Raw genomic sequence first — 15,280 nt, 5'->3', positions numbered from 1 at the left:
AAAAAAATAACAAACTATTCCCATTCTCCGCCCTTTTCACTGCCTCTGCTTACTGCTCTTTATTACCATGATCAATCAGATATTTTCTACTGAAATGCTGGGAAACATAGTTTGGCATCTATTCCATCTACTGTGGGAGTGACATGGTTTACCTCACTGCCCCACCCACAAGCTGAAGCAAGACATTGCTGGCAAGCCTACTTATATCATGAAGCGTTAGTTTGTCCAAAACTTTCATTTTCTCCACTGCTTATATTCTCTCTTCAGCCTGATTACTTTTGGCATCTGCCTTGTTCAACTTTTGATTATTAGAAATGATAAATTGATATAAATGAAACAGAATAAATATTTCACTGAGTTTAAAGCAAAAGTGAATGAATCTCTACAACACTAATTCATGTGTATGAATTAAGGGGTACAAGGGGTTCTTGTACGGTTTTATATATATATATATATATATTTTTTTTAAAGAGGCACTACAGCGAAAAAACTGTAAAATTTAAAATATGTGCAAACACATACAAATAAGAAGTACATGTTTTCCAGAGTAAAATGAGCCATAAATTACTTTTCTCCTATGTTGCTGTCACTTACAGTAGGTTGTAGAAATCTGACAGAAGTGACAGGCTTTGGACTAGTCCATCTCTTTATAGGGGATTCTCAGGGATATATTTATTTTCAAAAGCACTTAGTGAATGGCAGTTGCTCTGCCCAACTGCCATAAACTGTGTAAGGAGCAGGGAAGCTGGCCAGCATCATTTTTTAAATCCTTTTTCAGGAATATCTTTATAAAGAATAAAAGCCTTGCTGATAATCCCCTATGAAGAGATGGACTAGACCAAAACCTGTCCCTTCTGTCAGATTTATACTACCTACTGTAAGTGACAGCAACATAGAAGAAAAGTAATTTATGGTTCATTATACTCTGGAATAAATTTACTTCTTATTTGTATATGTTTGCACATATTTCAAATTTTACAGTTTTTCGCTGTAGTGCCCCTTTAAGCACTTTTTGTATTATTTAACTACTGATACTAGAGCAAATTAACATGAAAGCTGTGTAGCAACAATCAGTCACAAGTCCTCTCTGCCTAAAACATGATAAAACAAAGGCTTCATTCTCCTTATATAATCCCAGCATCTTCTAATGAGATCTAGCAACCAGTATATGTGAAATCATTATCTGTCCATACAACAAACTAGAAGGAACATAGTCTTCCTGTAGTCATGCATTCATTTTAATGTTGGAATTAATAACATAGATACCAAGACTCAGTTTTCCCAAGCTTTCCTTATTATATATTCAAATGTAATTCAAATTAAGAGTAGAGTTGGGGAAACCATGGGTGTGATTTAAAGGCGAACTGCAGGGCATGCTAAATAAAAGTATAACCCTTAGTAATATTTGTTATTTCAATTATTCTTGCAGCATCCTTTTGAGAACACTCTCTGTATGATCGAGTGAGCGTTAAGGGACACCAGTAAGAAATCAAGCCCAGACCATTCAATCACTTGTCTTTAAAGTGGACCTGATCTCTTGCACAGGACACATGGAAAACATAGAGAAACGCACCCTGTATGTATTTTGAGCGTTTATCCTGTCTAATTCCCCCTCATCTGTGACGAATCACCACTGTAATTTGATCTCTCAGCTATGTCAGCTGGCTGCCTCAGGAGAGCAGCTAATTTGTAAACACAGGACGCTAACCCTATGCCTGCTTTCATGAAAGCTGAAAGTAGACACACTGAAGATTTATTGCAGGAATTGTATCAGCTGTAACAAAGAAATGTTTTTTCTTTAAAGTTTATTATGCTGTTGCTTAGCTCTTAGAGCAGAGAGGAAGTTCTGAGTTCAGGTCTGCTTTAAAGATAACTTCACATTGAATCCATTAAGATGTACATCCGGAACCTCCCAATTTATTTCACAATTAGCGTCTTCCAGTAACGTGCACATCACAGTGCCAGTAGCTCACTGCATTATTTTGAAACGCAGGCGTAACGTGCATGTTGTCTAACAGCGCACAACTTGGCTTGCGTTATTGCGATAGAACCCAATGCACCGCTGAGCCAACAAACCAAGGTGAATGGGCCCATTGTGAAAGCACCCTAAAGATAATGCCATTGATCTTGAAGACATAATGAAAGCCATTCATCTATCTGATTATCTTCAAACTCATTAAAACCAAGAAAAAAAAGTTGGCTAAAACTTGTGCAGATGATAAGTTTTAAATTACAAAACATTTCTAAAAGGTAAAAATTACAAATGTCAATAATACTGAATGCTCTATGCCACGGGTGTCAAACTCAAGGCCTGCTGGCTGAAGGTAGGCCTTTATGCTATTTTATGTGTCCCTCAAGTACTTCAAACATCCACCACTGTAAGCAGTAAAAGAATGACAGCACACTGTCCTCTCATTTAGAGGAGCACAACGGTGACATTAGTTTTGGTTAAACATTGTCAGTTTGAGCTGGGGTGCAGCAACAACCCACGGGACACCCTCCTGGGATCAAAATCCCTCCAACATCCCCTGGTGGCTAGTAAAATGCACACCCACACACCATCCCCCCTCATAGCAGAGTAGAGCAGAGGAGCAGTGCAAAATTCACCTGCTTCAGTGAGGAGTTGTATCCTACTGTTCTTCCTGGCATTCTATGCTTCCATACCTCCTCCCGATCACATGACATGCATTCAGAGCCAGAGGTGTGCAGCATAGCAGGTGTGGCTGACAGGAAGATGAGAGGAGACCTGAACCAGCACTGGAGCAGGTAAAGGGGAAGGAGCAGGCCCTCTATGGTCGCTATAGCTAGTTTGAGACTGTTCAATAAATGTTAAATCTTAATCAACAATTTGGCCTACAACTTAGACTGTGTTTTAGATTTTGGTCCCTTACGTAATTGAGTTTGACGCCCCTGCTCTATGCAATGATATTGCAAGAGCAGTCACTTACTTTCATTTTTTCTAAGTGCTGATATATGTGCAAAATGTAGGAAACTGGCAGAGCTTTGCAAAAGACGACTACAGCAGATTATGTATTTAGAGTAGACACCGAGGAACAACCATATAAACTTACAAAGAAACAAAAACAAAACAAAACACAAAAGGATAGAAAGATATAATTTACTGACGAAAGTCAGTCTAGGAATAATATTTGAAAACGTAAAGTGTATATTTATCCTTTATCATCCTTACTTGAGTTCTTCATTATCAGTATGTGTCTTATTCCCATATTCCTGCTGGTACTGATTCTATCATATTGGATACCTAATGTGATTACATAGTAGATGACTGAGAAATTAAACACAAACAAGCAGTGTGTTGCTATTGTCAGACTGGGCTACTGATAGGACATACTGAATGTTAATAGCGGTTTTTACTCCCATAATAACGCAAGAATCTTTTCATGTTTTGCTATTGTTTGGCTTAGTTATCATATAATTCTCAGCCAGGTACAGTTAAACTGTACAGCAAAATACAATGTTTTACTGTAACACAAAAGCTGACCTCTTTAAATTTACAATAACTGGTAAATGTCAGGTTTCAGACAAAGGTTGGACATTTTGCACTTTGGACAGCGTGACAGGTATCTTGGATTCTCCAGGAGCGGGGGCCTTCGTCACCGGATGCACATGAGCCTTAAGGTCTGCTATTCTCTCTTTAAATTTCTGTTGTAGGTACCTCTCTTCTTTGGAGTAACTTTTGGCAAATGCAGACATCAGAAGACACGCTGCCAATGTTGTTCCCCCAATGCAAAACATAATAGCGCCGGACAATTTACAGATATCAAGTGCTCCATTGAACTGGACAGCGTGACTGTCCACCACCAGAAAATCATCTTCTCCAAATGCTTCGATTTTAGGTGGCACTAGAAATCCAACAGCAAGTACCGTTATACCTGTCAGCATGAGGACAATGCCTGATATGAGTCCGACCTGCAAGAAGAACAAGCAAAGTTAATTATTGCACATCATTTCAACTTTAAAATACAAATTAGTACTTAGGTCTGCTTCAAAAAGCCTAAAAAAGGTTCTGATCAGCTCTAGAGCTGAAAGCTGGTAGTCACTCTCCGAACACAAAACCAAAGAGACGAGCTTGCTGTAAAGTAATGGACACGTGTTATGGTTTGCAAATAGTTTCCATCTGCAGTGATCGTCACCGAAAATAATCTTTAGAGATCATTTTCAGCAGCAGCTTAGAGAACCAGGGCTTTATGAAGAGGAGAGGAGGAGGATCCATGAGCAGAACCCTGCTCTGGGTACTTCCTTTGTAGTAGTCCTTCCACTGAATCACTAGAGGGGAGGCAGGCCAGGTACATTTGGTGAAAACTGTACACTCTTCAGAATTCCAGCTAAAATGATAAGGAATGATAATTTTGGTTGAGGAAAATACAGGATCTTCTCAAAAAAATAGCATATTGTGATAAAGTTCATTATTTTCTGTAATGTACTGATAAACATTAGACTTTCATATATTTTAGATTCAAATACACACAACTGAAGTAGTTCAAGCCTTTTATTGTTTTAATATTGATGATTTTGGCATACAGCTCATGAAAACCCAAATTCCTATCTAAAAAAATTAGCATATTTCATCCGACCAATAAAAGAAAAGTGTTTTTAAAACAAAAAAAGTCAACCTTCAAATAATTATGTTCAGTTATGCACTCAATACTTGGTCGGGAATCCTTTTGCAGAAATGACTGCTTCAATGCGGCGTGGCATGGAGGCAATCAGCCCGTGGCACTGCTCAGGTGTTATGGAGGCCCTGGATGCTTCGATAGCAGCCTTTAACCACTTGAGGACCTAGGGCTTTCTACCCCTTAAGGACCGGCCACTTTTTTTCCATTCAGACCACTGCAGCTTTCACGGTTTATTGCTCGCTCATACAACCTACCACCTAAATGAATTTTGGCTCCTTTTCTTGTCACTAATAAAGCTTTCTTTTGGTGCTATTTGATTGCTCCTGCGATTTTTACTTTTTATTATATTCATCAAAAAAGACATGAATTTTGGCAAAAAAAATGATTTTTTTAACTTTCTGTGCTGACATTTTTCAAATAAAGTAAAATTTCTGTATACATGCAGCGCGAAAAATGTGGAAAAACATGTTTTTGATTAAAAAAAACCCATTCAGTGTATATTTATTGGTTTGGGTAAAAGTTATAGCGTTTACAAACTATGGTGCAAAAAGTGAATTTTCTCATTTTCAAGCATCTATGACTTTTCTGACCCCCTGTCATGTTTCATGAGGGGCTAGAATTCCAGGATAGTATAAATACCCCCCAAATTACCCCATTTTGGAAAGAAGACATCCCAAAGTATTCACTGAGAGGCATAGTGAGTTCATAGAAGATATTATTTTTTGTCACAAGTAAGCGGAAAATGACACTTTGTGAGAAAAAAAAAAAAAAAAAGTTTCCATTTCTTCTAACTTGCGACAAAAAAAAAAATGAAATCTGCCACGGACTCACCATGCCCCTCTCTGAATACCTTGAAGGGTCTACTTTCCAAAATGGGGTCATTTGTGGGGTGTGTTTACTGTCCTGACATTTTGGGGGGTGCTAAATTGTAAGCACCCCTGTAAAGCCTAAAGGTGCTCATTGGACTTTGGACCCCTTAGCGCAGTTAGGCTGCAAAAAAGTGCCACACATGTGGTATTGCCGTACTCAGGAGAAGTAGTATAATGTGTTTTGGGGTGTATTTTTACACATACCCATGGTGGGTGGGAGAAATATCTCTGTAAATGACAATTTGTTATTTTTTTTTACACACAATTGTCCATTTACAGAGATCTTTCTCCCACTCAGCATGGGTATGTGTAAAAATACACCACAAAACACATTATATTACTTCTCCTGAGTACGGCGATACCACATGTGTGGCACTTTTTTGCACCCTAACTGCGCTAAAGGGCCCAAAGTCCAATGAGTACCTTTAGGATTTCACAGGTCATTTTGAGAAATTTTGTTTCAAGACTACTCCTCACGGTTTAGGGCCCCTAAAATGCCAGGGCAGTATAGGAACCCCACAAATGACCCCATTTTAGAAAGAAGACACCCCAAGGTATTCCGTTAGGAGTATGGTGAGTTCATAGAAGATTTTATTTTTTGTCAAAGGTTAGCGGAAAATGACACTTTGTGAAAAAACACAATTAAAATCAATTTCCGCTAACTTGTGACAAAAAAAAAAAATCTTCTATGAACTCGCCATACTACTAACGGAATACCTTGGGGTGTCTTCTTTCTAAAATGGGGTCATTTGTGGGGTTCCTATACTGCCCTGGCATTTTAGGGGCCCTAAACCGTGAGGAGTAGTCTTGAAACGAAATTTCTCAAAATGACCTGTGAAATCCTAAAGGTACTCATTGGACTTTGGGCCCTTTAGCGCAGTTAGGGTGCAAAAAAGTGCCACACATGTGGTATCGCCATACTCGGGAGAAGTAGTACAATGTGTTTTGGGGTGTATTTTTACACATACCCATGCTGGGTGGGAGAAATACCTCTGTAAATGGACAATTGTGTGTAAAAAAATCAAAAGATTGTCATTTACAGAAGTATTTCTCCCACCCAGCATGGGTATGTGTAAAAATACACCCCAAAACACATTATACTACTTCTCCCGAGTACGGCGATACCACATGTGTGGCACTTTTTTGCACCCTAACTGCACTAAGGGGCCCAAAGTCCAATGAGTACCTTTAGGATTTCACAGGTCATTTTTGTTTCAAGACTACTCCTCGCGGTTTAGGGCCCCTAAAATGCCAGGGCAGTATAGGAACCCCACTAATGACCCCATTTTAGAAAGAAGACACCCCAAGGTATTCCGTTAGGAGTATGGTGAGTTCATAGAAGTTTTTATTTTTTTTTCACACGTTAGCGGAAATTGATTTTAATAGTTTTTTTTCACAAAGTGTCATTTTCCGCTAACTTGTGACAAAAAATAAAATCTTCTATGAACTCACCATACTCCGTACGGAATACCTTTGGGTGTCTTCTTTCTAAAATGGGGTCATTTGTGGGGTTCCTATACTGCCCTGGCATTTTAGGGGCCCTAAACCGTGAGGAGTAGTCTTGAAACCAAATGTCGCAAAATGACCTGTGAAATCCTAAAGGTACTCATTGGACTTTGGGCCCCTTAGCGTACTTAGGGTGTAAAAAAGTGCCACACATGTGGTACCGCCGTACTCAGGAGAAGTAGTATAATGCGTTTTGTGGTGTATTTTTACACATACCCATGCTAAGTGGGAGAAATATCTCTGTAAATGACAATTGTTTGATTTTTTTACACACAATTGTCCATTTACATAGAAATTTCTCCCACCCAGCATGGGTATGTGTAAAAATACACCCCAAAACACATTATACTACTTTTCCTGAGTACGGCGGTACCACATGTGTGACACTTTTTTGCAGCCTAGGTGCGCTAAGGGGCCCAACGTCCTATTCACAGATCATTTTGAAGCATTTGTTTTCTAGACTACTCCTCGCGGTTTAGGGCCCCTAAAATTCCAGGGCAGTATAGGAACCCCACAAGTGACCCCATTTTAGAAAGAAGACACTCCAAGGTATTCCGTTAGGTGTATGGCGAGTTCATAGAAGATTTTATTTTTTGTCACAAGTTAGTGAAAAATGACACTTTGTGAAAAAAAACCAATAAAAATTAATTTCCGCTAACTTTTGACAAAAAATAAAATCTTCTATGAACTCGTCATACACCTAACAGAATACCTTGGGGTGTCTTTTTTTCTAAAATGGGGTCACTTGTGGGGTTCCTATACCGCCCTGGCATTTTACAGGCCCAAAACCGTGAGTAGTCTGGAAACCAAATGTCTCAAAATGACTGTTCAGGGGTATAAGCATCTGCAAATTTTCATGACAGGTGGTCTATGAGGGGGCGAATTTTGTGGAACCGGTCATAAGCAGGGTGGCCTTTTAGATGACAGGTTGTATTGGGCCTGATCTGATGGATAGGAGTGCTAGGGGGGTGACAGGAGGTGATTGATGGGTGTCTCAGGGGGTGGTTAGAGGGGAAAATAGATGCAATCAATGCACTGGGGAGGTGATCGGAAGGGGGTCTGAGGGGGATCTGAGGGTTTGGCCGAGTGATCAGGAGCCCACACGGGGCAAATTGGGGCCTGATCTGATGGGTAGGTGTGCTAGGGGGTGACAGGAGGTGATTGATGGGTGTCTCAAGGTGTGATTAGAGGGGGGAATAGATGCAAGCAATGCACTGGCGAGGTGATCAGGGCTGGGGTCTGAGGGCATTCTGAGGGTGTGGGCGGGTGATTGAGTGCCCTAGGGGCAGATAGGGGTCTAATCTGATAGGTAGCAGTGACAGGGGGTGATTGATGGGTAATTAGTGGGTGTTTAGGGTAGAGAATAGATGGAAACACTGCGCTTGGGTGGTGATCTGATGTCGGATCTGCGGGCGATCTATTGGTGTGGGTGGGTGATCAGTTTGCCCGCAAGGGGCAGGTTAGGGGCTGATTGATGGGTGGCAGTGACAGCGGGTGATTGATGGGTGGCAGTGACAGGGGGTGATTGATGGGTGGCAGTGACAGGGGGTGATTGATGGGTGATAGGTGATTGGCAGGTGATTGACAGGTGATCAGTGGGTTATTACATGGAAGGACAGATGTAAATATTGCACTGGCGAATTGATAAGGGGGGGTCTGAGGGCAATCTGAGCGTGTAGGCGGGTGATTGGGTGCCCGCAAGGGGCAGATTAGGGTCTGATCTGATGGGTAACAGTGACAGGTGGTGATAGGGGGTGATTGATGGGTAATTAGTGGGTGTTTCGAGGAGAGAATAGATGTAAACGCTGCGCTTGGGTGGTGATCTGATGTCGGATCTGCGGGCGATCTATTAGTCTGGGTGGGTGATCAGATTGCCCGCAAGGGGCAGGTTAGGGGCTGATTGTTGGGTGGCAGTGACAGGGGGTGATTGATGGGTGATAGGTGATTGGCAGGTGATTGACAGGTGATCAGTGGGTTATTACAGGGAAGGACAGATGTAATTAATGCACTGGCGAATTGATAAGGGGGGGGTCTGAGGGCAATCTGAGCGTGTGGGCGGGTGATTGGGTGCCCGCAAGGGGCAGATTAGGGTCTGATCTGATAGGTAACAGTGACAGGTGGTGATAGGGGGTGATTGATGGGTAATTAGTGGGTGTTTAGAGAAGATAACAGATGTAAACGATACATTTGGGAGGTAATCTGACGGCGGGTTTGCGGGCGATCTAATGGTGTGGGTGGGTGATCAGATTGCCCGCAAGGGGCAGGTTAGGGGCTGATTGATGGGTGGCAGTGACAGGGGGTGACAGGGGGTGATTGATGGGTGATAGGTGATTGGCACGTGATTGACAGGAGGTCAGTGGGTTATTACAGGGAAGAACAGATGTAATTAATGCACTGGTGAATTGATAAGGGGGGGTCAGAGGGCAATCTGAGCGTGTGGGCGGGTGATTGGGTGCCCGCAAGGGGCAGATTAGGGTCTGATCTGATAGGTAAAAGTGACAGGTGGTGATAGGGGGTGATTGATGGGTGATTGATGGGTAATTAGTGGGTGTTTAGAGGAGAGAATAGATGTAAACAATGGATTTGGGAGGTGATCTGATGTCGGATCTGTGGGCGATCTATTGGTGTGGGGGGGTGATCAGATTGCCCGCAAGGGGCAGGTTAGGGGCTGATTGATGGGTGGCAGTGACAGGGGGTGATTGACGGGTGATTGACAGGTGATTGACAGGTGATTGACAGGTGATTGACAGGTGATCAGGGGGATAGATGCATACAGTAAACAGGGGGAGGTGGTCTGGGGGGGGGGGGTCTGGGGAGAATCTGAGTGGTGGGGGGTGATCAGGAGGGGGCAGGGAGCAGGGGGGGGGATAAAAAAAAATAGCGTTGACAGATAGTGACAGGGAGTGATTGATGGGTGATTAGGGGGGTGATTGGGTGCAAACAGGGGTCTGGGGGGTGGGCAGGGGGGGTCTGATGGGTGCTGTGGGCGATCTGGGGCAGGGGGGGGAGAAATCAGTGTGCTTGGGTGCAGACTAGGGTGGCTGCAGCCTGCCCTGGTGGTCCCTCGGACACTGGGACCACCAGGGCAGGAGGCAGCCTGTATAATACACTTTGTAAACATTACAAAGTGTATTATACACTTTGTATGCGGCAATCGCGGGGTTAACATCCCGCCGGCGCTTCCGTATAGCCGGCGGGATGTTGCGGCGGGCGAGCGGTGACAGGCGCCGGCGGAGGATCGCGTCACGGATGACGCGATCGCTCCGCCCATGCCCTTAGAAGGACCGCCGCCTCTGTGGGTGAGCCGGTCCTTCAGGGCTCCACTTCCCGGCCGCCGCTGTGCGTTAAGCGGTCGGGAAGTGGTTAAGCTCATCCAGAGTGTTGGGTCTTGCGTCTCTCAACTTTCTCTTCACAATATCCCACAGATTCTCTATGGGGTTCAGGGTAGGAGAGTTGGCAGGCCAATTGAGCACAGTAATACCATGGTCAGTAAACCATTTACCAGTGGTTTTGGCACTGTGAGCAGGTGCCAGGTCGTGCTGAACAATGAAATCTTCATCTCCATAAAGCTTTTCAGCAGATGGAAGCATGAAGTGCTCCAAAATCTCCTGATAGCTAGCTGCATTGACCCTACCCTTGATAAAAACACAGTGGACCAACACCAGCAGCTGACATGGCACCCCAGAGCATCACTGACTGTGGGTACTTGACACTGGACTTCAGGCATTTTGGCATGTCCCTCTCCCTAGTCTTCCTCCAGACTCTGGCACCTTGATTTCCGAATGACATGGAAAAGTTGCTTTCATCCAAAAAAAGTACTTTGGACCACTGAGCAACAGTCTAGTGCTGCTTCTCTGTAGCCCAGGTCAGGCACTTCTGCCGCTGTTTCTAGTTCAAAAGTGGGTTCATGCTTCCATCTGCTGAAAAACTTTATGGAGATGAAGATTTCATTTTTCAGCACGACCTGGCACCTGCTCACAGTGCCAAAACCACTAGTAAATAGTTTACTGACCATGGTATTACTGTGCTCAATTGGCCTGCCAACTCTCCTGACCTGAACCCCATGGAGAATCTGGTGGATATTGTGAAGAGAAAGTTGAGAGACGCAAGACCCAACACTCTGGATGAGCTTAAGGCCGCTATCAAAACATCCTGGGCCTCCATAACACCTGTGCAGTGCCACGGGCTGATTGCCTCCATGCCACGCCGCATTGAAGCAGTCATTTCTGCAAAAGGATTCCTGACCAAGTATTGAGTGCATAACTGAACATAATTATTTGAAGGTTGACTTTTTTTGTTTTAAAAACACTTTTCTTTTATTGGTCGGATGAAATATGCAAATTTTTTGAGATAGGAAATTTGGGTTTTCATAAGCTGTATGCCAAAATCATCAATATTAAAACAATAAAAGGCTTGAACTACTTCAGTTGTGTGTATTTGAATCTAAAATATATGAAAGTCTAATGTTTATCAGTACATTACAGAAAATAATGAACTTTATCACAATATGCTAATTTTTTGAGAAGATCCTGTATAAAGTGAGCATGTAGCTTTTTCACTGCTGGATTACAAACTCCAGCACAGTTCTGCTGTTTACATTATATATAGGAATATTGTATGTTGAAGGAGTTTAGTTTTCACCTAGGAGTAGACTTAATGCCATTCATTAACAATGAAGGTTGTACAAGTGTAATCACCATAACCCATCTAAAGTGTTTCTGATTATAATTTGTAAATATGCATTAAAGGACCACTATCATGTAAATTTTTAAAATCTAAAACATGTGTATGCATACATAAAAGATGTACTCTATGTACATTATGTACAATGTTCATAACTATAAGTTACATTTTTTTCCTACGCCGCTGTCACTTACAGGAAGCTGTAAAAACCTGACAGATCTGACAGGTTTTGGACAAGTCCAACTCCTCGTAGGCGTTTCTCAGGGCATTTTTTATTTTATTTCAAAAAGTACCGTATATACTCGCAAGCAAGCCGACCCGCATATAAGCCGACCCCCCAACTTTTAACTGAAAAAACAGGAAAAAATGATTGACCCTCATGTAAGCCGGGGGTAGGAAATGCTGGCCGTGTGATTCCCTCCAGTGTGTCCCAGTATAGCTAGTATAGTGTCCAGTATGGGTAGGTAGTGCTCAGTATAGCTAGTATAGTGCTCAGTATAGCTAGTATAGTGCCCAGTATAGCTAGTAAAGTGCCACAGCATAGCTAGTAAAGTGCCACAGTATAGCTAGTAAAGTGCCACAGTATAGCTAGTAAAGTGTTCAGTATAGCTAGTATAGTGCCCCAGTATAGCTAGCATAGTGCTCAGTATAGCTAGTATAGTGCTCAGTATAGCTAGTATAGTGCTCAGTATATCTAGTATAGTGTTCAGTATAGCTAGTATAGTGCCCAGTATAGCTAGAATAGTGCCCAGTATAGCTAGAATAGTGCCCCAGTATAGCTATTATAGTGCCCCAGTATAGCTAGTATAGTGCTCAGTATAGGTAGATAGTGTCCCCCCCCCCCCCCGGGGCCGCCGCTGCTATTAGCTTACCCGGCGGCTTCCCATATCCCTCCCTCTGTCTCCTGCACGGGCTTGTAAATAGATCGCAGCAGCTCGCCCCACGGCGGCTGCTGTGTGATGATGGAGGAAGCTGTAGGCAGAGCGGCTTCCTGTACGGGCGATGTGTATCGCCGTTGCTATGGGAACCGCTCTGCCTACAGCTTCCTCCGTCATCACACAGCAGCCGCCGTGGGGCGAGCTGCTGCGAACTATTTACAAGCCCGTGCTGGAGACGGAGGGAGGGATATGGGAAGCCGCCGGGTAAGCTAATAGCAGCGGCGGCCGCGGGGGGGGATTGTTAGAAGGAGCCAACATGTCTCGCAAGCAAGCCGACCCCCCAACTTTTGGCCCACTTTTGGGGGGTCAAAAATTCGGCTTGCTTGCGAGTATATACGGTACTTATTTACTTTTGTAAATAATAAAGGAAATACCCCCCCCCCCTTGAGGAGATAGACTAGTCCAAAACCTGTCAGATTTTACTACCTACTGTAAGCAATGGTAACATAGGAAAAATAAATGTATTAATTTTACTCTGGTATAAATGTACACATGTAATTTACATTTTCCAATTCCAATTCATGATACTTTACTTTTTTTCTGCAAGCAATGGTATACAGTATTTGATCAGATCATCCAGATTGAAAGAAAAGATCACATTTAATTAACCTACCGCAATAAAGGAACCAAACTATTTCAACCATTATTGAAATCAGTAGTGATGGTACGTATGAAAAAAATCCAAAATGTCATTGACCAGTTCTTTAAAGAAACCTTCGATAATGTGATTTTTATGATTAATTGAGTCTACAAGCTTCTCTGCTTTCATACAATATGATCTAAATAATCTAATTGAAAATATGTTGGTTATTGGAATTTGCAGTCTGTCTCTCAGGTATGACCAGGTTCTTATCCTGGAGCCACCCAACATGTAGTTGACTAGTGTGATATAAGTGTTTGAGTGGATGATGATGGGAGACAAGGGTCCCAGTGAGTATTTTATTGTGCCATAAACAATATCTTTACATTCACCACTGGATTGCATCTTGAGTCTGTAGCTACACACAATTCCTTTTAAATTTGATCAGATTTGAAATATTCTGTCTGAAACTTCCAGATCTCTGCCCTCTATAACCAAATCAATGTCCCATCCCGATATTTTAAACAGTCTTACCAGAAAAACTCTTACCAGAATAAATGTGAGAAAAACTTCCTTAGAGATTCAACAGAAGACTCTTGGAAACATATTTGACAGCTGGTCCCTAAAATCCATCAATCTAGCCACTGTGGAGGAGAACTTTTAAGTTCTTCTTTGGTGGTACCTAGTTCCAACTAGGCTAGCCCATTTAAGAGTAAGCCTTGATGACAAATGCTTTACAAAGTGTGGGTTCAGAGGCCATATGACTCATATTTTCTGGTCTTGCCATAAGCTGAAAAGTCTGCTCGATGTACCCATTCACAAAGTCCCTTAGAATGCGCTACTAAACTCTAACATTTCCTAACTTTCCAGTTCCAGTAGCCACCGTTATTCTAGTAGCAGCTAAGCAAATGATCGCTAGGGCTTGGAGGAAAACCACAGTCTAATCCGAGGAAGTAAAAACCAATGTTATCAACCTAATTGTACCTGAACGAATGGCAAGTATAGTGCAAGATAAATTCAAGAAACTTAAAGGACCTCTGTTGCGAAATTCTAAAAATGTAAAATACATGTTAACATATACAAATAAGAAGTACGTTTCTTCCAGAGTTAAATGAGCCATAAATTACTTTTCTCCTATGTTGCTGTCACACACAGTAAGTAGTAGAAATCTGACATTACCGACAGATTTTGGACTAGCCCATCTTCTCATAGGGGGTTCTTAGGGTTTTATTTATGTTCAAAAGCACTTAGTGAATTGCAGTTGCTCCGTCCAACTGCCAAAAAAGTGTACGGTGAGCAGGGAGGCTGTCCCGCGTCACTGTATAAAGCTTATTCAGAGAATGTCTTTATAAAGAATAAAGGCCATGCTGAGAATCCCCCATGAAGAGATGGACTAACCCAAAACCTGTCGGTAATGTCAGATTTGTACTACCTACTGTAAGTGGCAGCAACATAGGAGAAAAATCATTTATGGCTCATTTTACTCTGGAAGAAATGTACTTCTTATTTGTATCTTAATATTTTCGTAACAGTTCCTCTTTAAGGAAACTTGGGTTCCTTGTATGAGGTATTAGGGACACATTGAGCCCTAGAACGTTTCCCTAATCACAGACTGAGTCATCGCTTGGGGTGAGGTGGAGGGAGAATGGTGGCAGCCTTCCATTTTCTTGGGGCTCTCTATTCTCATATCTTATGATCTCTTTTTCCATTTCCTCTACTGTCAAGCTTTATTTCTACAGTATGTTTTCTGCCATCTTCTTTTCTTTCATTCCTTTTTCTCAGAGGTTTTTTGAAGAATCTCAGTTTGGGCACCACCGTTTCATACTGTCTGACATAAGTTGAACACGATTGGTATGAACCTTTTCTGGAGGATTAGGGATGCTCATTTGGTTTCTGCAAAATTGAAATGTCCATGTTTCTGATCGGAAATCGGCATTTCTGATTCAAATTTGTAAATCAGAATTCCGCGGAAATCCAATTTACCACAACTCAGTCATTTCAGCCCAATCACAGAACTCGTAAGCATTGGACCAATCAGAGAATGCAGAATTTTTCAGCAAAAATCGG

General features: G+C 42.3%; 1 protein-coding gene across 1 annotated transcript in view; it reads right to left on the bottom strand.

The window, feature by feature from the left end:
* Positions 1–984: 984 nt before the first annotated feature.
* NRSN1 (neurensin 1) overlaps positions 985–15,280 on the bottom strand; it is a 57,181-nt gene continuing 42,885 nt past the window's right edge. Inside the window, exon 3 of the mRNA XM_068234653.1 lies at positions 985–3,930. Coding sequence (XP_068090754.1) covers positions 3,532–3,930 — 399 coding nt within the window. The 3' untranslated portion in view covers positions 985–3,531. The remainder of the gene's footprint in view (positions 3,931–15,280) is intronic.

Source organism: Hyperolius riggenbachi, chromosome 5 (assembly GCF_040937935.1).
Source record: "Hyperolius riggenbachi isolate aHypRig1 chromosome 5, aHypRig1.pri, whole genome shotgun sequence".
Lineage (NCBI taxonomy): Eukaryota > Metazoa > Chordata > Amphibia > Anura > Hyperoliidae > Hyperolius > Hyperolius riggenbachi.
Note: the sequence above shows the minus strand (reverse complement) of the source record. Positions and strands in the feature narration are given on the sequence as shown.